At 52.9% G+C, this 22,625-nt stretch overlaps 1 protein-coding gene across 1 annotated transcript in view; it reads right to left on the bottom strand.

Annotated features, from left to right (window-relative positions):
• Positions 1–482: 482 nt before the first annotated feature.
• Positions 483–22,625, bottom strand: part of CNIH3 (cornichon family AMPA receptor auxiliary protein 3) — a 122,232-nt gene continuing 100,089 nt past the window's right edge. The window contains exons 4-6 of the mRNA XM_058275281.2: positions 14,439–14,551; positions 10,899–11,042; positions 483–8,938 (exon numbers count right to left, since the gene is read on the bottom strand). Coding sequence (XP_058131264.1) covers positions 8,911–8,938; positions 10,899–11,042; positions 14,439–14,551 — 285 coding nt within the window. The 3' untranslated portion in view covers positions 483–8,910. The remainder of the gene's footprint in view (positions 8,939–10,898; positions 11,043–14,438; positions 14,552–22,625) is intronic.

Genomic DNA, 22,625 nt, shown 5'->3' with positions numbered 1-22,625 from the left:
AAGTCAATATATCTGGGATGGAGACTCCTACATGTCCACCAAAACCCATCTTGTTTTCCTTTGGGAACACACCTAGATGAGGTTTCTCAATTTTACATGCAGGTGGGTTCGGCCATGTGAATGAGGCCTGAGCAAAGGAAAGTGAGCAGGAGCGGTGTATCCCCTTTCCAAGCCTGACCCTTCGGTGTGATCCTCCCTGCTCTTTTCCCATCTGTTGGCTGAGTGGAGAGAACACAAAGAGCTCGAGGAGGTGGAGCTGGAAGGTGAAAGCAGCCTGGGCCTCTGAATGAGCTCATGGAAGGCTGCCCTCATCAAGCAACTCTTGCATGGGACCATGATACAAACCAGAAATTAACTTCTCTTGTATTCAAGGTTTATCTGTTGTGGTTTGTTGTGGTGTCCTTGAAAGGGGTGGGATCAATCTCCCTACGCAAAATTTGGTTTGGATGTCGAGACTTAGGAAAACCACACACACACTGAGAGGCTGTGAAGAGATTTATTACACACATGATGAGGATTTCTACCATTGACCTCCAGAAAGCTCTTCTCCCCTCCTTCCTGAGTCAAGTCTACGTTGCCTCCCATCAACAGTGCCCTGAAACCCTCGTCCCTCTGGATGCTCGGTGACTAAAGTGTCCGCTGAGACAGGTTTGGGAAAAACTGCTTTTTGGTTTATCCTAGAAATTCCCATACTTACTTGATCACAGAACATCCTTCCACCTAACATTTCTCCAGAGCCTTCATTGGGAAATGACAGCTCCAACACCTATGATGAGGAAGGAGCTGGGGAGGGGTTATTTTAATCAAATCCTGAAATACTACTTAAGAACTGTTGATTTTAAAGATCAGTTCTTAGGGTGTAAGGTTCTGAGCCATCCCTCAGGGATCCTGTTGACCATCTCCTGGACGTCTTGTTGTTCGTGCTGTGTTCTCCAGTTCACCGAGGTTACTCCAGACCACTCTATACCTGGGTCTAGAAAGTTACTGGACATGAAACTTACTCACAGTTTAGCTATGGGAACACAAGAACAGGACCACAAGATCATCCTGTCCTGTGGAGCCACCAATGGACAAAATTTCCCCCAAAGCCTCTAGCACTTCCTGCTCTTTTTCTTCCTGCATCAGAACAGACCATCCCAGGCATGGGGGCCTGATGGATGAGTTTCATTATAACTTAACATAGGGACTGGTATTTAACTGGGCTCTCATTTTCCCTACTTCTTCTGCTATAAAATATCAGAGACCTATTCCTGCCAGAAAGGTGATGTTGTATTTCTGATGTGCCAAGCATTTGTGAAAAGGACAGGGTTTGCTGATTGGACCCCCATGTGACATCTGAACAGAAACACTGTGGCGGCATTTAATCCTCTCTCCAGTGGCTGTCAGGTGGTCAGACTCCAGGAAACAAAACCACCTCTTCAGGGTGATGTCCCTCTACCAAAAGACATGTGTTTCACCCCAAGTCCCTCGGGGCCCAGTGAGGAGACTGGCTTGCCTGATGAGAGAATGCAGTAGAGGAATAGGGGCTTAGGCTTGGAAACAATGAAAGTAGTAAAACATACTCTGCTGAGCAAGAAAATACTTTTACCATTTGACCTTAGCCCCATTGCCCTTGAACTAACTTTGGCACCTTCATTCTTCCTTTAGAATGAGTCTCTTCCACTTAAATCTTCCAACTGTCCATATGCTGGTTGAGCCCTGAATCTTCAGCCAGCACCTACTCATCAGACTCACCCAGAACAACCAACAAAAAGATGATGATGGGCAAAGTCCATCCCAAAAAAGAGAGTATCTACAAATGCATGCAAGACAGTTCCATCCACCTGCCCCATGGGATCTAAGCCCCCTCTCAATCGGAAGCAGAGTGGGCATCACCACCCTAAAATCCTCAAGACTGAGGAATGAACTGCATAAGGGGGGAATGCAGCTATAGACTAAAGTAGACTTATTATTCTTCTAGTAATTGTAATTGAAGAACTTGTAATATTGATATAAAGAAGTCATCACAGGTCCTGAGGGGAGGGGGAGGGGAGGATAGGTGTAACATGGGGCATTTTGGGGACATTGGAATTGTCCTACATGACATTGCAATGACAGACACAGGCCATTATATATTTTGTCAAAACCTAGAAAGTTGTGTGGTGTCAAGTGTAAACCATAATGTAAACTAAAGATCATGGTTAGTAGCGATACTTCAATGTGTTCATCAATTGTACCAAATGGACCACACTAATGAAGGATGTTGGGTTTTGTTTTTGTTTTTTTAATAAAGATTTTTTAAAAATTCATTTCATTCTCCTTCCCCACCGCCCATTTCTGCTCTCTGTGTCCATTCACTGTGTGTTCTTCTGTGTCCGCTTTCATTCCTGTCAGCAGCACGGGAATCTGTATTTCTTTTTGTTGCGTCATCTTGTTGTGTCAGCTCTCCATGTGTGCGGCACCATTCCTGGGCAGGCTGCACTTTGTTTCGCGCTGGGCAGCTCTCCTTACGGGGCACACTCCTTGTGTGTGGGGCTCCCCTATGTGGGGGACACCCCTGCGTGGCACGGCACTCCTTGCGCACATCAGCACTGCACATGGGCCAGCTCCACACGCGTCAAGGAGGCCCGGGGTTTGAACCCTGGACCTCCCATGTGGTAGACGGACACTCTATCCATTGAGCCAAAATCCGCTTCCCTGAAGGATGTTGTTAATGGGGGAAAGTGTGGGAGGGGAGATGGTGGTGTAATGGGAATCCCTTATATTTTCAATGTAACTTTTATGTAATCTAAAACTTCTTTAAAAACAAAAAAAATACTTAAATTTTTTTTTTTAAAGAATGAGTCTCCCCAGGAGGCTCCCAAGGCCCCCATACAGTTGCACCTGTGCCTTTGTCTGACTCCCGCAGTGGACACAGACTGCACCTCCTAAAAGGGGTCCCAGCGATGAGCAGGATAGTGGTTGCAATGTGCCCAGAACCGCTCTGCACGTGCTATAACCTCACGGTGTTGCTCCTCTCCGGTTCTCTGCTCGGCTTTCCATACTCTCACAGAGTGGAGTCTCCCTCCCCAGCCAGCTCACTACCCTGTGCCTGACAGTGCATAACAATGTCGTGGGCTACTTCTCTATCGCCCCTAAGGAGCAAAAGGGTCCCCGAGGCAGCCCAGAGGCACTGCTGTGGGGCCAGGGCAGATCGCTGTGCTGGAGCCCGGCCCTCAGGCTCAGCGCTGGCCAAGCTGCCCCGGCGGCTGGCTGCACGGCTGACTTCTCGTCACTGACCCCCACGGCATAGCCACATAGCATGCTCCAGCTGGGACACCCATTCCTGTGGGGTACAGATTCCCACCACGGCCAGGTTCAAGCCGCGGGTGGGACGGGGTTGAACGTGAAGGTACGCAGCAGCATGCCAGCGTGTGGACAGAGAGACAAGTCATGAGCACGAGAACACAAACAGTAAAGTGTAATAAAATCACTGGGGGGTGATGAGTTCCACAGTATGCTACCTTTGTTTGTAACATACTGCATTTAACTGCAAGTTATATAACAATTTTTCAGATGGCTGTGCTTAACTATTTAGTAAAATCCCTAAAAAAAAATTTAAACTGGCTCTCACAAGCCTGTACAAGCCAGCTCTAGCACCCCACTAGCTGGGAAAGAAGAAAATGAGGGCACCACGAACTGGCCAAAAGGTCGAATTAGCAGCACAGGACACTCCTGGGGCACCCAGAGCTATCAGGACACAATTTTAATGGGGGAGGTGGGGAATGGGGGTGTAGAAATGACCACAGAGTAGGTGGGGCAAAGCTGGAAAACATGATTTTGTGCTGTGTGACCTGCTTCTATTTCTGGACCACGGGCAGTGGCTGAAACCCATTCTAAGGTGTCAGCCCTGAGGTCATCCTCTGCAAATACGGCTGTGCAAAGTCCTTCCGCCTCAGGCAGAGCTCCAGCAGTGCAGGACCGCTCCCTGCCCCTAACCAGGCAAGAGCTCCCGTGTGCCCCCACCATGCCCTGGCAATGCCTGCTGGTGTGCTCAAGAACCCCTCTTCTGCTCAGCTCATTCTCTCCTCGGCCGGGGACGTGGGACACCTCCCAGGATGCCTCTCTGCTCAGCCAGGCAGCTCAGAGGCCTGAGCAAGGCTCTGCCAAGAGAGTCACCCACAGAGCAGGGTTTGGAGTACAGCAGCCCCAGCCCCAAGAAAGAACAGATTATGAAAAGGATATGTGTAATGACACAGCGTGAGTGCAATTAATTGTCGAAGCATTTTTTGCCGACTGTATTCATCTCTTATGTAGGAGAACAAAACTGTCATAACGGTAACAACTTTATTCAACATTAGTGCAATTATAAAGCCTAAAAATAGGAAGCAGAGGGGAGATTCTCTTGAGAGGGCTGAGCTCGGTTTCCCATTTGACATGTCTGAGACGGTCTACCCCCAGGAAAGGGAAGAAGCTAAGATCCATTGAATGTTGCCCCATGTCACTATGAGAACATTTCACCTGTTTTTCCCTACATATTCCTCCCTTCACACAGTGAACGGAGGGAGGTGGAGTGGAGGGCCGAGGACCAAGATTTATTGAGCATCCTTTACAAAAAGGCTCTCTGCTACAAGCTCTATTATATAATTTACTTTAATCATCATAGCCACACTCAAAGGGAGGTATCATTACCCCCATTTCACAGAAGGGAAAGCTGAGTATCAGAAAGGTTAAGACACTTGCGCCAGATCACATAGCCCAGATCCCTCTGATCACAAAGCCGTTTGCACTAAGTTGCTTACTGCGAAATAGATGAAGTCAGCAGAGCCACACTCCTGGGGCAGGCATTCCTCTCCTGTTGCTTCTTCACCCCCCTTCTCTTCCTTCTTATCTCCCACTGCCCTTCTCTGTCTTAGTGTCCCAGCTGCTAAAATAAACACCACACAATGGGCTGGCTTAACAACAGGAATTTATTGGCTCCGGGGCTCAGCGGCTAGCAGGCCTGCTTCCTTCCAGAGTCAGCATCTTCTGGCTGCCCGCAATTTCGGGCTCCGTGGCTTTTCCGTCCCGTGGAAATGCATATGGCCGCAGCTCCTCCTTCTCTTCTAGGTTCTGCTGGCTCCCAGCTTCTGGCTGCTCCCAGTGGCTTCTCTCTGCCTGGCTTTCACCCTGCCGATAAAGGACTCCAGGAATCTGGATCAAAGCCCAACATGCTTCAGCTGGGTCACACCTTGACCCACCATCTTGAGAAGATCCTATTTACAATGTGTCCACACCCACCACAGCACAGACCAAGACCAAGACCACGTCCAAGCCGAGGGATGCACGACTCGGCCCACCGCGCCTGCCCCATGTCTTCATTGCAAGCCTGGTTTAGGCCCTGGAGTCAGAGAGACTTGGGTCCATTACTTCCTAGCACCTCTGACCTCGGCTCATCTGCTTACTCACGATCAGCTTTAGTATTTTCAACCATTATTAGGGAGAGTAACAGTTCCTGCTGCGTAAGGGCATCACAAGGCTTGAATGAGGCAATGCAGGTCAAGTGGCCTGCGCAGTGCCCAGCCTGTGGTAAGGATTCAGCAGCAGTTGTCATTATGGGCTAGAAAATGTGGACCTGAGAAGAGGCGCCAGGGGCATGCCAGGCCTCCGCTCAGGAGAACTGCGGAAGGGAGCGAGGCACCGGAGGACGGCTGGATTCAGGGATCCCACCCCCTTCCCACGAGGCCAGGGGCCTTCCCTGCCTCCACACGACCTTACAAGGCAGAGGAAGGAGGGTGTGAGGACTCACGACCTACAGCCACAGAGCGCCCATCCCATGCTGGGCCCTGTTCAAAGCGCGCCGCAATTATGAGCTCAGTCTGCATCGAGGCCTGCTAGGCATTCTCCCGCTTTAGCACAGGGAGTATCTGCTGGAGTAACTCTCCCGGGTTGCACTCTGACCCTTTGGGCACAGCCATGCCACATGCCAGGCCTACAGCTGTGCCTTCTAAGGGGACGAGACCAATTTGCCATTGCCACCTCTGGATGATATCTTTGCCCCTTGAGAAACTTGCACCAGACCCCTATTCGGCAGGGTAAGCGCTCCACCATCAAGGGTGACCTTCACTTTGTGATTTATCCCAGTGCTTCGGCCTCCTTCCTCCCTGAGGTCATTTATCTGGCACACACTATGAGAGATGAAAAAATCCAAGCAGGCAAAATTACTGAAAAGAGGCAGCCCTGGGTTTAAATCCCAGCTGCGCTCTACACACGCTTACTAACAGTGAATCGCTGCAGGGAACTCACCTTCTTGGAGTTTCCTCATCTACAGAGCAAGATAGTACCTAACTCACAGTGTTTTTATGTGGGTCAGAGAAAAGACATGAAGTTCATAGAATAATGTCGGACACTTCCACTTATACTTGTTACTACTATCTGGCCACTTATTGGTAGTACTGAGCTCTTGTTCTGGGGCCAGATCACCTAGGCAAGTCTTGGCCTGTCTGTAAAGGGGCGATAAGAATCTCTAACCACTTTATAGGATGAGTGTGAGCCTGGGTGAGACCACGGGTATAAAGTGCTTAACCCAGCACATGCTCCATAAACTGTGGGTCATTACTCTTATTTTTATCATCATGACTATCTTCTCCCAGGAGTTGAAAATTGGCTGAAACTCCCAGCAGATCACCAGAATTATTTCCCAGTCACAAATTGTGGGAGGAAACTATCTGGATGCTTTCTCTTCCATAAAGGTAAGAGCTACCTAAGAGGCACTTCCAGCTTTTAAAGGTTTTAAAGGGCCACCTTAGAGGAGAACCTCCCACAGGAAAGCAAGTCTGAGGCTATCACACGGTGGAAAAGGGAGTCAGGCCGCCCAACCACTTCCTCTAAAGCTCCATTTTTAAAATAGCTAATGCTCTCAAAAACTTAATGCCACTAATCAAACTTTAACAGCGCCCTGACCTACTTTGCTAGCTTTCAGGTATGATGGAAAAGACGTGGGGTTTTAAAGTCCAAAGACCTACGTTCCAAGGCAGGCCTGTGACTGCTGTGTGATGATGGGCAAGTCAGTCTCTCTGAACCGGACTGCCTCCTTCACAAAATGGGAAAATTAATAGTTTCAACTTCCCCAGACTGTGAGGAGAGTCAAATAAGACATGTGTGAAAGCAGTCTTAGAAATACAAAGAACTATGTACATATGAACGGTGAGTATTCGCTACTAATGAAAACAATATCAAGTTGAACGGTCAATCATGGCCACCAGCGCGGCTCCGGAAGCTGGTGTCGCTGTGTCTCCTTCCTGTGTGAGGTCAGATCCCTACTTCCCTGTACTCAGGTTTGCTATTTTAAAATATCCTAGGTCTTCTTGGAAGAAAGCCAAGCAGGAAAACAAGCCAACAGGACAGCTCCCCGTGGAGAAGCGGCGGCGCTCCGCCTCCCCCTGGGGCTGCCTTTGCGGGGCGGCCGTGGGGTTGGGGTGCTGTGCGCAGCCCTCACCCCGGGCTTGTCCAGGGCTGGAGGCCCCGGCCTCTTGGGAAAACAGCCCAGGCCTGAGCCGAGCAGCTCTGAAGGTCACCTCCGCCCAGCCCGACAGCCTGGCCCGGAGCACGGCACGGCTGAGGGGCCCCATTCTCCCACAATGCCTCGGACCCTCCGCTGTGACACCTTCAGCCTCAGAGCAGAAACCTGCACTTTGTTTTCTGTAGGATTTTTAGAAGCAAGATGCCTTTTTGAACATCTGCTTTTCCTACCTACCAGTTTACAAACCATACAGAGACAAGTCCACTCTGGAGAGGGGTTTCAGTGAGACGCCAGAGAGGTGAGGCACGCAAGCCGCCCCTGCGTTTTACACAGAGCGCGCGACGGGTTACACGAACACCATTCATAAACCTGAGTCACGTTCAGACGGGAGCTCGGCACATGTATAAATAGCCTGTGTGTGTCAAACACACACAGAGGAGAAGGGACGTTCGGAGAATAAGGTCAAAATCATTGTGCCCGATTTAAACATAATACAATCTTAGCCTTGTCATTATTTACAAGCCCCGGCACAACCCCCACCCAAAAAGGAGAGAATGTCAAATGGAAAATTCTAAATAAGTTAATGTCCTCACATTGAACTAAACAGCACAAATGATGCAGCATCATAAAACGAAGTTATAATTATGTTGTCTCATTTCCTGGCTGCCAGATGCCCACAGGACAAAACAACCACTCTACAGGATTTTCTGGGCTTGGATCTGTTTGGGGATCTTTAAAAGAAGGTCGTTTTGACTAGTGTCAACCAGCTGATTGGCACGAGATGACTGAGATGGCTTTGGGCGGCAACAGAGAATCCACACCTGTGGTGCCAAACTAACACCGTGCACATGGTGCCAACGTTTTTCTTAAAAACCACAGTTCTCCTCCTCTCCCTCCTCCCCACCCGACCCCGTGAGTGTGGACACACCATTATCAACACGCTGTCCCCAGCCCAGCATGTCACTGGGCCTGGCTTTTGCCAAGCCTGGCCTGGAAATAAACTCCGGGCAGCTGCTGCTGGAGCCCAGCTCTGTGCGCCCTCCAGGGCCTCCGATCTGAGGTGCCAAGGACAGCTGCTGCCGCTTGGAGGAAACACAGGAGTCTCGGCAGCGCGGGACCCGCCGGGGCCGTGGAGGGGCCGCTCGGCTCCTCGGCGGCCTGGCGCAGCCTTCGGGCCTCTGCTTGGCGCACACCCGCAGGGAGCCGCTTGCGCAGGGGTCCTGGGAATTCCCTCGGGGGAGGCTGAGTCTTCGCCACCCAGGCCCCACCAGGGTACTCGGAAGGGCTGGAGGTGCGCGTGGGGCCTGGAGCCCCGAGGCTGGGGCCTTTCAGGCGCGGGGCCGGCTTCCTGGACACGGCGCAGCTGCGGGCCTCTTCCTCCTGCCCCCCACTCGGTCCTTCCTCCACCACGGGCACGGGCGGACTTCTCGGCCTCTCGTCCAGACTCCGAGTTAGGAACTCACTAAAGTGTAGATCATGCTGAGAGCAGAGGGAAAGGGAACGCGTCAGCGGCCTTCCACAGGCCGGCCAAGCCTCTCCCGCCCCAGCCCCACCCCACTTCCCCCACTTCTCCTCCCCACGAGGCGAGCATCCTGTGCCCGGGGTAGACGGCGACTCTCTAAGGGCCCATTATCCTCGCGGCATGACTCCTGTGATGGTCACTCCTCTCGCTGCAGCTGCGGGCAGGTCCCTGGGGCTTGCGGGGCGCCACGGGTTCTGCCACCAGCTGCCGCCGGCTTACACGCTCTCTGTGTCCAGGACTCCCAGATTATGCGGGGGATATGTGAATGCCAGAGAAAAGACTGTTTCCACCCCCGTGAGGCCCGTGGTGCACACGGGCCCTCTGGGTACGGGAACTAAAGGAATTAATCGGGCAGCTCCTGGCCTGCTGTGTTTAACAGGACGCACGCGTTAAACGTGCCTGAAGAGCAGGCGGGCTGGGGTGCCCACCAGACCAACGGGGGACATACATCCTCACTAAGGTCCACAGCAGAATTCTGCAAGGCCGAGGCATTATCTGCACCAAAACACACAGCTTGCCTCTTTGGCAGAAAGGAAAGCAACCCCTTCTTCACAACGTAGAGGGGGAAAAGGATCACCTCAACAACCAAAAACCGAGGGAAAGAAGCTGAAGTGCTCCCCGCCCAGCCCTGGGGCTGCAGGCCCAGGGAGCGCTTCTGAGTCGCTGAGGTCCACTTGTCTGTGGCCGGATCCCCACGAGTAGCAAGCTCGCTGAAACTTCGCCTCGTCCTTCCTGCTCCCTTTGGGACAGGCTCTGGAGCCAGATAAATGGCAAGTTACGAGCTAGGACCTCGGAGACTCCTCTTAACGTCCCCAAGGTGCTCAGGAGCCCTTGGGGGCCCCAAGCTATAGACCCTCACCCCCGCCTTGCAGGGCTCGGCCGTGAGGAGCCCTCCTCAGGCACTGCCGGGCCCAGTCGCCGCGTCCCCTTGCCTCCCGGAAGAGCGGCCTGGGCTGCTGGCAGGTGCTGGCCGCAAGCTGTGGGTCCAAGAGCTTGGACCTACAGGGCCGGAGAAACCAGGTCTCCGAGGAGCCCTGAAGGGCCTGCCCAGAGGTCAGGTCAACCGAGACCGTGGCCGTGTCCCAGCGAGGCGGGGCAGCGGTTGTGCCCAGGGTTGCCCTGGAGGCAGGAGCTTACAGACTTAACCTCATGTCACACCACGCTGACGGCTGGGCCAGCGGACGGACCGTCACACAGAAAGTCTGCCCTAGAGTCAGTCACGAACGATCGCACCCGCCGGACAGCCACCCCGGTCAAACTGCCACTGTAGAGCGCGCGCTGGGAACATTTGGAGGTGCCCATGGCCCTGCACGGGGAGAAGTCTCAGCAAAGGTACCCTCTGGGGTATCAAACCACAAGACAGTCTGTTTATAGCTGCCTGCTTAGCAAGGATGTTCTGAGGAAAGAGGTGAGAAGAGGGGAGATTCCTGAAACAGAACTGCAAATCAGCAGGTTTCACTTAATTAGAATGAGGTTATGTAATATTGGGGAAATGGTAAACGTAAGCATCTAATGGCCCCATGCCGCCGGCCAAGCTGGGGCTGGGAGGCTGTCGCAAGCAGGCCAGCAGGGGAGAGGCCAGGGGGCCTTGCCGCGGGGCCACAGGCAACCTGAGTGAGGGGCTGTGCAGGCGCCAGCGGGCAGGAGGGCCTAGAGGGAAGAAGGCGCATCCCAGCGCCCTTCACCGAGGACCTGCTGACGGACGCTGGATGGACGGCCCTAAGGAAGCACGAGCAGCAGGCAAGGGCTCCCGGAGGCCCCCCGCCCCTCTTACTCCTTCATGCAGAAGCCCAGGCTCCAGAGCCCAGCGGGGCAGCTGGGGTCAGACCCCATAGGCCCGACTCCCACCCTCGGGGGCCTAAAGTTCCCTTCCATTTGCTGCAGGCACCCAGCCCACCAGGAGGGAGAGACACTCACCAGTAAAGGTAGTAGAAGAAGGAGAGCAGGTAGAAGGCTAGCTTGCACCAGGCCTCCTTCTGGCAGTAGCTCAAGGTGTCTGCGTTCATGACCGCCGGGGGGTCGTAGGCTAGCTCTGAACTGTCTGCTGGGCAGTGGAAGTACCTGGGAAAGAGGACACGGCATCGTTGGCTCCAAGGCGTGGAAGGCGCCCCCCAAGTCTGGACCAAGCCCTCCAGGGGCTAAGCGCTCATTGGCTTTCTGCCCCCTTCACAGACTGAGTGCCCCTAAAGAGCAGCTCAGCCACGGTCCAGATGCTCAGACAGAGGGCCATCGTGGTGATTTAGACAGACATGCCATTTGGTGCTGCCTGAAGCTACCAGGAAGAACTTCCTTGCCCCAGGGGACTGGGGAGGTAGCAGCCCAGGTGTCCAAACAGGGGTGGACATGTAGGTACAGGGGAGCTATAAGCATAGAGCTACACTCCCCCCACTTACCCGCCCTTGTGCCTACGATTCCACCCAAAGGATTAACTGCTTTGGATTACGTATTGTCTGCTACCCAGATGCTCTTTTGAAAGGCCTACTACTTTGGGAGGAGTATCATATTCCCACCGAGCGTGCTGGACGTTATGGGGATTTTCTTGCCTTCCCTGGGGACAGAGCAGCCCCAGGGGGAAATCTGGTTGTGAGAAGAGTGGAGGGTGGAGGAGAGGAGGGACGAGAAAGGCCCAAGCAAACTTTGTCCACTTCACAGCATCGTGCAGGCTCAGTGTGACCGCCGGGCCACTGAGGCGAGGCAGTGCCCAGGACGGTGAGCCCGGTGGCTCTCGAAGGCCCTTTGGGAAGGCTGGGCAGGAGAGCCGGAGCCTCAGGAGCCCTCTCCGCTGCAGGCAGGACACGCCTGCAGGGCGCTGCTGGGCCTTGCCAGAGCTGAAGGACACGGAGGAGCCGGCTGTTTTGTAGTCCCCCTGCAGAGGCATCATGAGGCCAGGAGTACAGATTAAAGCACTAGCAAGGCTCTGGCTCCCCACTGTGAGCGAGGACCTGAGAGTCAGCTCTAATCAGATCAGTCACGCTGGCTTTGAAGACCATCCCTGTAACATAACCACTCAGGCAGCTGGGACTGCAGTCCTCTCTTCCCACCCTTCAGAGGATGCCTGTCACCGGCATTCTGCTGAGAGGAGACCGCAAAGCCAGATTCAGTGCTACCTGCCAGCTCCACCCTCCAGGCCGCTCAGCTCTCCTCTTCCCACAAGCGGATTTCAAAAACTATTTGCTGTCGCCCTGGCCTTGCTCCCAAGGGACCTAATTAAGTGGAGGCAGAGGGGCAGGGTGGCTAAGTGGCTGGGAGCAAGAGGCAGAGTTCTGTTACCTACCACCTTGGGTCCTTCCTTGGGTCAGGATTCACCTCTCCAGCCTCAACTTTCTTATCTGTAAATTGGGGAGGATATTGGCTACCTGCAGGGCTGTTCCGAGGACCAAATGAGATAATGCTTGTAAATATTTGGCAAAGAACAGACACTGAATATACGGCAGGTGTTCCTACTGTTATTTAGGCAAGCTGCAAGAGCAAAGGGGCTTGATGGGACTGGACCCGGGGAAGAGACAGGAAAGAGGAGGAAAGAGGGTGACTGAGGACTACTCTCTCCTGGTGGCTTTTTTTTCCATTTTCTGAGCACTTACTAATTGCCAGGAACTAGGTCAGATCCTGTTAGGGATTGAAAGCAGTAAGGCACGGTTCCTACTGGCCAGGAGATCCCAGTCCCTCCCTTCTTTCATGGTCATAAACATTCCAAAGGCAAAATACAGCCTGGCTTTTCCTCCCCTCCCTCCTGGACAAGCAATGGTCCCAAGAAGCAGTGCACAAGTCAAGTTCTGTCAATGAACCACATTTCGACACCCAGGATTGAGAGTCCACTGCTTAACAGTGGCAATTCCTTTTCAAGGAGAGGAGCCAGCCTGCGGGGACAGCATATGAAGCCGAGGGTAGGACTTCAGATTCCGAAACACGTGGGCTAAACCCTGGCTCTGCAAATTACTAGCTGAGTGCCTCTGAGCAATTTATTTAAGCTCTTTGTGAGTCTCCATGTCCCCATGAGTGAAACGGGGGAAATGAAACCCCCTCAAAGGTTTGGTGTGGACACCGGATGAGGCAGAGCCTAAGAAGTCCTGCAGTGGGGACTCTGCGTTCCAGCGCCGTAACTCTTCAGCTGGACTTCTTCTACGTCCAGATTTTAACTGGTAACATTTCCTAAAAGTGGGGCTTTCTGATGTAATGGAAATGATTCTGCTTCCTCCTTCAACCCACACTCTCCCCTGTCCTCCTGCTCTTGATCCTTGACGCCATCGCCCTGCGCCACCCGCGCGGCAGGCGCCCCTTCCTTCACCTCTTGCACCAAGCCCTGCCCATTTTGCCTCCACAGATTCTCTGGTCCTCTCTCCATCCCACCTTCTGGTGGGAAATCTGACTCTTGCCTAGAATATCACCTGCCACCTGCTAACTGGATTTTTTTTTCTTTTTTATTAGAGAAGTTGAGGGTTAACAGAAAAGTCATGCATGACCTAATTGGATTTTGTCTCCAATATTTCACCCTTCCAATCCATCCTGCATACTGCTACCAGGATCACCTTCCTAAAAATCAGCCGTGTAATGCCATTTTCCTCCTCGAGAGCTTTTGATAGCTATCTATTCCCTACAGGATAAATTCCAACTTTCCCCTCAGTCTCAGGCGCTCGATACCTGGTTCCCAACTGTTTCGTCAACCCCATCTTGCCTTCCTTCTAAGAACCCACATCCAACCCCTCTAAACAATGGCCTTCATCTAATTTAACTACTCCTTTCTCCACCATCCTGTACAGATTCCTTATATCTGTTAAAAACATATTTCATGTTAAAAAAATATATATATATATATATACACACTTCACTCTGCTACTAGGCTGTACACTCCTTGAGGCTAAGGATTATAGCTTATATTCATCTTGGAATCCTCCACAATGCCTGGTGTGTAGTATGTGTTCCATGTGTTTGCTAAATGAAAGAATGAATGCTCTAGTCTTGACGGAATACGGACTCTATTTTATAATAAAGTGTTAACAATGAAACACTTGGGGGAACCAAAGCTCTGGGAACAAGGGGTAAAGGGTGGGGCAATTTACCTGCACAGCTGCATTCTTTCCTACTTGGTATTCTCCCACCCCTGCCTCCTATAGCCCCATGGTGGCTAATATTTTACACAAAGCCCAGATCACATGAGCTGACACCTGGTCTTAGCAAGGAATAGGACCCATGAAATCAGAGCTGTTCCAGAAAAGCCAGCCCGTCTGGTGGCGGCTTAACACTGCCCTACAAGGTTGGGGCTGGTAATGGAGGCTGCGGGAGGGGGCCTGCCCTTCCCAGACCTCCCGCAGCATAGGAGAAGCTCAGGAGGGAGCTTTGGGAGAAGGTCCCGCAGAAGGCAGGGATGAGGGAACAGCACTGGGCAGCTGCTTCACTCAGGGGACATCATCGCTGGGAGGCAGACCAGAGGAGGGACAGACCAGGCCCAAGCAGACCTACCTCCAGAAGTGGTAGAAAAGGAGAGGAACGTTCAGCCCCAGGGTGAGCCACTCCTGAGCGCACAGGAACATGATGCAGAAGAGGCTGTGGATGGAGTACTCGGGGAGCACCAGCTGAGGGGGAAGCAGATGCGGCGGGCCTGGGTTAGAGAGGGGGAAAGCCACCCCTGCCTCTGCAGCTCCTGTGCTGGTGACATGGAGGCCCTCTCCACAGTAGCACAGCGTCACTCCCCCTTTCTGGGAAATTCTCCTCTTGATGGCACAGAAACCATGTTTTATACCCAACCCAAATGGACACAGGCCCTCAGTACCCTACTTAACCAAAATACTGTGCTTGCCTCCAGCGGGCTCCTGTGGACGACCGCTGGGAAGGCTGGAAAAGCCAGTCCAGCCGTGCTATCTGACCCGAGGCAGCCCAGGAGGCAGTACTGACGGTGCTTCTAGCGATTCTTTAACTGTTCTGCTCTTGTTTTTCCAGGCTCTGTGTATCTTTCTATGACTCATAACCCTAAAGCAAATGTGTGTTTAGTTCAAACCCACTGCAGTAAGGAGAAAAACTGAGTAACTGTACTTTGCTCGAGAGTAGGCAGATCAGGAGAATCCCAAGAGAAAGAACATGTAGTGATGGTACAAGTGGTGGAGGGAGAGGAAAGAAGCCAGCCCAGACCAAGAAGGGCCCGATGATGGGAGACGGCCCCCAGGGAACTAAGCTCCCCTGCCCCACTCCACCCACCCAGGTATAAATAAGAAAGGCCTCAGTGATTGCCAACTGTCCCTCCCACAAGGGTGTCTGCATTTTAACAAAAAGCAAAGTTTTAAGCCAAAGAAGAAATTTGATCCCAAGGCCAGTAGTAAGAAAGGCCTCTGGTGCCATCATCTTGCCCATTATGGAGGGGTATAAGCCAAGGGGCAGCCTACCCACTCCTAGAGGGAGATCTCCAGCCACAGCTTTAACAGCTCTGTCTTTATACAGCTCTGTCTTTATACAGCTGTATCCTCATCTCTATCAATCCATCCACCATCTGTCTTTCTATCTACCTATTGCTTCTGCGCAGTGTTTAGACCATCATGCATGGCTTCGTCCCACCAGAAAAATCTTTCCCGCCATCCTTCAAGACCCATCTCAGATGCCACTTTTTAATGGTCTGCCCGGCCTCCATCCCCACTCCCTGGGATGCTTCCAAGCCACGGCATACTTTCTGACCACCTCCTCAGGGGTCTTTCAATTATCTATCCATTATGGAGTCATGACCCTCCTCCCATCTCCCAACACAAAAGCTCCGTTGGCCAAGGTCTACTCTTTTCTCACCTCCATTTACAAAGTGCTTTTCACAGTGCCCAGCCCTCAGTAGAGACTTAACCAATATTTGGTAAATGAACTGGACTAGCCAAGTTTATATGTTTGGAGTACAGCTGGCTGGGGTTAGGAATGCAGCCTTGTGGTCACAAACCAAGATTTCTCTGGGTGGCAAGAAACTGCCTCAAACTGTCCCATCTGGGAACAGAACACGACTTTGGTCTCATTCAACTCGCACTTTGGTCAGATGAGCTAACCGCTCCAGATGGTAGACGCAGATGGGAGAGACACATGCACACACATTAAAAATAACTTCACGCGCAGGCACATGTGTAAGATATGCACTTTGTAGCTCAAAGTCCAGAAAAAAATGAGTTGCATTAACCCAGACCTTAGCATTCTCAGCCAGTCACCCTAGAATAAGAGAAAAAGACACAGCACTCTGGAAGAAGTGACATGGGTGAGCTGGGCATAACTAGGCCCTGGAACCAGCGTCCACATTGTGGAAGGGAATACGTCCCTACTGTTCCTCTTGGCAGGACCGCACAGCTGTCCTTACTGTGGTCCTCAGGTCAAGGCACCTGCTGCCTCCTCCCCTCCTAGGAGACAGCCCACTACTCAGAGCGGAGCATGCCAGCCCTGGGAGGCCGAGCTGTGCCATGCAGTTTCTAATCATCAGCCTCAGCCCCTTAGGCCGAGGTAATTAACATGCTTAGAGACAGCCACCCGGGCCTGAGTCATCCATTCTAGGACCATCCCTGTCTCCAACTCCAGTGACAAACTCTCGGCCTGATTACAGTTTGGATTTCAGGTCCCATTATTAATCACCAGGCTTCTTCCCTCTTCAGGGCTTGATTTACGGTGGAAGCTGCAAACTTCCAGGCAGGGAGGATTCGTCACTGTCACCACGCTGAGGAGATCTGCTTAATGGAGGCCAGCTGGTCCTGGAGGTATGCTGCCCTTTGGTCTTCTGCCTGGCTTCTCCCAACTGCTTCTTACTACTTGGAATACTAAACAAAATCCTTACACGTGTGAAGGCCCCTCTACCTCATCCAGGGAGACGCTGGGAATGGAGATACCTTTGCACACACATGGGTTCTCGCCTTCTTCCCAGGCTTCCCTCCCCACGGTGAGGTGGGAAATGTTAGAATCTATTTCTCCACCACCACGGTCACGTGCTGCTGCCTTCCACACACTTCCAGCAAGACTCCACATTTCCCGGCTCTCTGTGTTAGGGTGGGACCATAGGCTGTGAGCTGAAATGCCCGGAAGAGATGCCTGGAGCATTTAACAGCCAATGAAAACCTCTCCAGAATCCCTTTCTTTTCGCTCTGACACGGTGAAAAGGCTTTAGTGTGGTGGGTACACCATTGGCCTAAAACCCTAAGTGACCAGAGAGCCTCTGGCCAGGCTCACAGACAGGTAGCAGGAGCAAGAAAGAAACTTTTGTTGTTCAAGCTGCTGAGATTTGGGAGTTGTTTCCTTCCACTGCATGATTTAGCCTGTCTTGGCTGATACAGTCAGCCAGTCCCGGAATGAGTAATCGATGGGAAAAGCAGAGTTATGTTTATCCCTCTTCCTCCTCCCCCGGACCATCCCTCCAGCGCTTTCTCTAACAAGCCACGAAGGGCTGGGATGACACAGTTCCCCGCCGCTGGACATGCTCAGCCAGGGCTGGCTGTCCACCAGGCGGGCATAACGCTTACTCATCTGTGTGGGCAGGTGGACTGGATGTTCCTTCCAGCTCTGAGATCGTCTAACCATTACATAAAGACAGTCCTGACCTACCAGGCAAGACACGGGCACTGGCCGCACCACCGACCAAGCCCTCTAGCCTGAGGCACCCCCTAGAAAAGGGTGCTTTTCCATAAGAGAAGCTGGCAATGGGTGCCAATCTCATTTTCACATTACAACACAAAAACTGTTTCCTGCAGGCCAGTCCTTTGAATTCCCAGGTATAATTATATCCTGCTTTACACAGTTTGAAATCCTAAATAAGTAGTCTTAATGTAGTTATTGTGGGAGCACTGTAAGGAGTCCAGGCCATTCATTCCCACCTGGAGGACCGAGGCGGAATCCAGGGAAGTGGGCAAGGATGAGCAGAACCCACTCACGGGGGAAGCTGGAGGTCAGCACTCCAGGAAGAGACGGGAGAGCAGGAGCACAGCTGGATGTCCTGCTGGTGGGCCCTGCACAAGCCCTAAAAGGGCCACTCGCTCGCCCGCTGATGGCGCCAAGACCAGGCCTGACACCGCAGCAGAGGAGATCTCCGCTTTCCTCTCTTCCTGTAAGTACCAGTCTTCCCGTCTCCTGGTGCCAAAGCATCTGTGCCTCACCAGAATAAACGAAGGGCCGTGGCTGTTAGGAGGGTATGAAGATGACACCCCCGCTACTGTCCTGCTTTGACGCATCGCGGAGGTGGAACAACTGCAGGCACCCCATGTGGAGGGGACATCCTGGGAGTGCACTCACAAAGCTGACCCATCAGGGAAGACCTTAGAGTCCCCCCACCCTGTCCAGGACTGCTATCTAAGTGGACCTCCTCTGAAGCTGGCCTCCGTGCCAACTTCCCTCCCAGGTGCTGGTCCTGAATTCCCCCTTGCTGGCAGACATTCCCATCTGGATATCCCACAACCAATGAAACCTCATGCTTCTCCCAGTGCCCCCAAACTTGTATCTCCTAAATTTCCAATTTCTGATAACAATGGCCATCTCTGACTCCTCTTTCTCATTCATCTCTACACGAATCTGTTTGCAAGTCTTCCCATTTCTTCTTCACAGCCACTTGCAGTTGTTCTTCTCTTTTTATTACTATTTACTTACTATTCCTATCCGCTGGGACCCAGCAGCTGGGGTAAGAACCTCCTAGCAGGTCTGTCTCTGCACACGTGTTCCCACCGCCCAACAGAGCAGCCCCCTCCTCTTCCCATGCCATGCTCATTTCAGCTCTACGGCTTCATTCCCAACCTTCCTTTTCCAGGGTTTTTAATTGGCTTTATACATTTGTGTTCAAAATATGTCGTTTCTATTTGTGCATGCTCTTATTTATTCCTGGATCTATTCATTTGCTACTTTACCTCACAAATAATTTGCAGCTGACTGGTAGCCTTTATATATTCTGGGAGAGTAATTTATTGATGTACCAACATCTGTGTTGTTTTCAGTGGAGTGGTGGAGAAGAGCTGTGGGGGTCGGAGTAGAGAGTCTTCTTGCTCCCTAAAGGAGAGGAGATGGAGGGGTAAGTAAGCTCGGAGTTAAAGTGAAGGAGTGAGGCTCCCTAAGACTGAAAGAGGAGGCAAGATGGGAGGATGGAGAGGTGACACGCCTCCAGGTGCTGGGATGTGCTCCTGCCTCCCACCACTCGGCCCAGGGGGGCAGGATTTCTGAGGGGACAGATAAGCAGCCCTGGGGACCACCCGCAGAGAGAGCCACAGCCACGAAAGCCACAGGGAGGTCCCAGGGCTGAGTCTAACTTGGAGGCAGCGGGAGCTTGAAACCCAGAGCCTCCAGCATCTCTGAATGGGCCCGAAGCCCCCAACAACAAGCTTTCCCAATGTAATCGTAGTGGGGTAAGGATATGAGCCCAACATCTCAAAGAGTTTATCAGTTCTTGCCAGTTACGTAATGCTCAGCTGTGTGATACTGAAAATAGCAGCTAACATCTCTGAGTGGTAGTTTCCTCATCTGTAGAACGTCCTATGTACTAATAAGGCTTCTATAAGGAACATGTACTGCAAATGACAGTGCTCTCAAAGGTGAAGAAGAGCAAACGATGGAAGATGCCACTGTTGTGATGGATGTAGTAAGCATTATTGTTCACATTACTCTACCAGCTAATTACCATTCCCAGGTGGATAACTTGTCACTCTTACCAGCAAAGGCAGCGAAATGGCCCAGAACCCAATCTGGTTTCCTGATTCTCAATCCAGTCTGCTCTGACCCATATCTGATTAAACCAAGCTGCCAGCTTTCCCCACGTCAAAAGGGACACCAAGGAGTATTTAATAGCCTGCCTCTCGAGCTACAGAAGTCCTCTGCTTTCAACAACAATCTAGTTCCCTGTGTATCTGTGCTAAGATTTATCTGCTCAGGGAGCCAAGACTGAAGGAGGAGAAAAGGATATTTGATATTTGATAGCCCAGCTCCTCCGAAGACCATCTTAAAACAGAGCCCCCCTCTGGGATGAGCAGGGCAAGGGTGATTTTCCCGTGAAAATCTGGCATGGAGCTGCATTCTCCATTTGTTCCCAAATGCACGGTCACACACTAGGGCACACAGTCAGCCCCTGGTCAATACGCCCTGGGGCAAAGGGGCAGCAGGAAGGAGAGGAGAGGGAAGAAGGGTATGGTTGGGAAACTGGGCTTTTGCCACACAGCAAGTCTTTGAGAAAAGCACCTTCGTGAGCTCTCAGGAAGCGTCACTCCGAGTCCCTCTGCTTCGGGAGGCCACTTTCTCTCTAATTCCTCTGGGGGAGCACTCCCCAGGAGAGCTGCCTGAGGCACTGCCTGCAGCCTCTGATCCCCTCTTGTTGGCAACTGGCAACCCAACCTTGACGGCAGAAACACACCAAAGTTAGGACGCGAGCCCGGGGCCCCCTGCGTGTGGCCTGCGGAGGGCGCCAGCCAATGGGAGCCGTCAACCTTCTGGAGTCTGCACCAATGTTGACCGAATATTTTAAAGTGGTGAGTGGATGATTCTGGTATATAACTTACCAGAGAACTACGCAGTGTAGAACTTTAGTCTAAAAGGTCACAACAAAGTTCACCTGGCACGTGCCGACGGATGGACCCCAGTGCCATCGATGTGCCCGCAGCTCTCCTCGTGCCCGGGCTGCGTCCTACTGGACGCTTTGCCGTCCTGGTCAGGATGGGGTCCTCTGGTGACCCCGGGGGCCTGGGGCCAGCCCGCCAGAGAAGCCAGGCAGATCGTTTTCCCCCAGACCCGCCACTGCAAAATAAGGGCTTCCCCTGCCTCGGGGCCCAGGAGCCGAAGGCAGACAAGTGGGCCTTCTGGGCTGGCGTGGTGGACACAACACGGAAGAGGGAGGGGACTCGGGGAGCAGAGTCCAGCCCAAGGCACTTCCGCCCAGGGCCTCCCACTCCCCACCCCACAGGGCGCTCTGGACTCTCCCTGCCCTGTCCCTCAGCCACACTCCTGGCCCCTTTGGGAGTTCCTGCTCCTCCTTGGCACCCACTGTGCTCACTTCCACCTCTGCACGGGGAGAAGTTGGCACAGAAAGGAAGAGGCCCAGGAAGAGCAGCGGTGGGGGTGGGCCAGCAGCCCCCTGCTGCCTGCTGCCCCGGCTGCCTCAGATGCGGGCAGCCCAGGCCACAGCCAGGCCGCAAGAGCCCTGCCGGGCCATGGCTGCGCTCTGCCCACCAAAGCTGTGCCGGAAGCTGCTCCCACGCCCCCTGGCCACACACGTTCTGTGGCCCCTTCCCTGTGCAGAGCTGCTCGGGCGCCAGCTTCCGCTGACTTAACGCTGCTTGGCTCAGGCACTGCTAGTCCCCCCGACACCTCCCTTGGGGCCTCGCCACCAGCTCTGCCCTGCTCTGGGGACACCCAGGGACTGGCCGACAGAAGCTTCCCTGGCTCTCTAGCAGGAAATCCCCTGCTTGCATGGAAGAGGACGCATGTGCACGCACTGTGGGCAAGAAGGTTCACGGGGCCCAGCTGCGTCTTGGGAGGGGCGCAAGACCAAGGAAAGGGCTTGGCGTCACCACTGTCCAGCACGGCTCCCCAACAGAACAGCGCGGGCTTGCGGGACCCTCTGCTGAGCCAGGGGTTCCCAGGGCCGCAGTGGGACTGGAGACCCTGCATTTCTAACGTGTTCCCTGCTGAGTCACAGTCTGCATTTCACGTAGGACAACTCCAAGTCCCGAAAATGCCCCCACATGAATGATATTGCAGGGACAGATGCTGGACATTACATATCCTGCCGTAACCCACGGAATGGACTCGGGGAGAGTGTAAACTACAATGTAAACTATACTCCATGTGGTGCAGCAGTGCTCCAAGATGTATTCACCAAGCAGTGAATGTGCCACAATGATGAAAGAGGTTGTTGATGTGGGAGGAGTGGGGCGAAGGGGGTGGGGTATGTGGGAACCTCTTTTATTTTTTAATGTAACATTTTTTGTGATCTATGTATCTTCAAAAAATTACAATAAAAAATAAATGCTAAAAAAAAAAAAAGAAAAAAAACTCTAAAAAAATAAAACGTGTTGTTTTAGGTTTTACATTTAGGTCAAAGTTGCTTCATGAGATGATTTTATAAAGTTTGCAGGTCTGCCCTAAAAAAAAATCTGCATTTCAGCAAGATCCCATGTGACGTCTCTACACATGACATTCTGAGGGCACTGGTCCACCAACCACTTGCTTGAGGCACCTGTCAAAATGCAGATTTCTGAGTTCTGTCCCAGACTATGGAGATAGACCCTCTGGGTCAGGAATCCACATTTTCCAGAAGATCCCAGGTGATTCTGTGAAACATTTAAGCTTGAGATCCCTAGGCCCAAGGTTGGAAGATAACAGAGACAGAGCTTCCTGGGGAAGACTCTGGGTCCCAGGCCGCACCCCCATCCTGGAGCAGAGCTGGGGCGCTCTGTGCTCCACCCAGGGCGGCAAGCACTGGCTGCTGCTCCACCCAGAGCCACGCACCCTGACTGCTGCTCCACCCAGAGCCGTGTACACACCCTGGCTGCCGCTCCACCCAGGGCCCCCCCCCCCCCCCCCCCCCCCCCCCCCCCCCCCCCCCGCACACCGGCTGCGGCTCCACCCAGGGCCGTGCACACCCGCTGCCGCTCCACCCAGGGCCAGGCGCACTGGCTGCTGCTCAGGGCCTGGCCCAGGGGCAGGCAGTGCCAGCAGTAGGAGCGGCAGCACCTGGCC

The sequence above is a fragment of the Dasypus novemcinctus genome, chromosome 13, assembly GCF_030445035.2.
Source record: "Dasypus novemcinctus isolate mDasNov1 chromosome 13, mDasNov1.1.hap2, whole genome shotgun sequence".
Taxonomy (NCBI): Eukaryota; Metazoa; Chordata; class Mammalia; order Cingulata; family Dasypodidae; genus Dasypus; species Dasypus novemcinctus.
The sequence above is the reverse complement of the archived record's forward strand: the minus strand, read 5'-3'. Positions and strand labels throughout refer to the sequence as shown.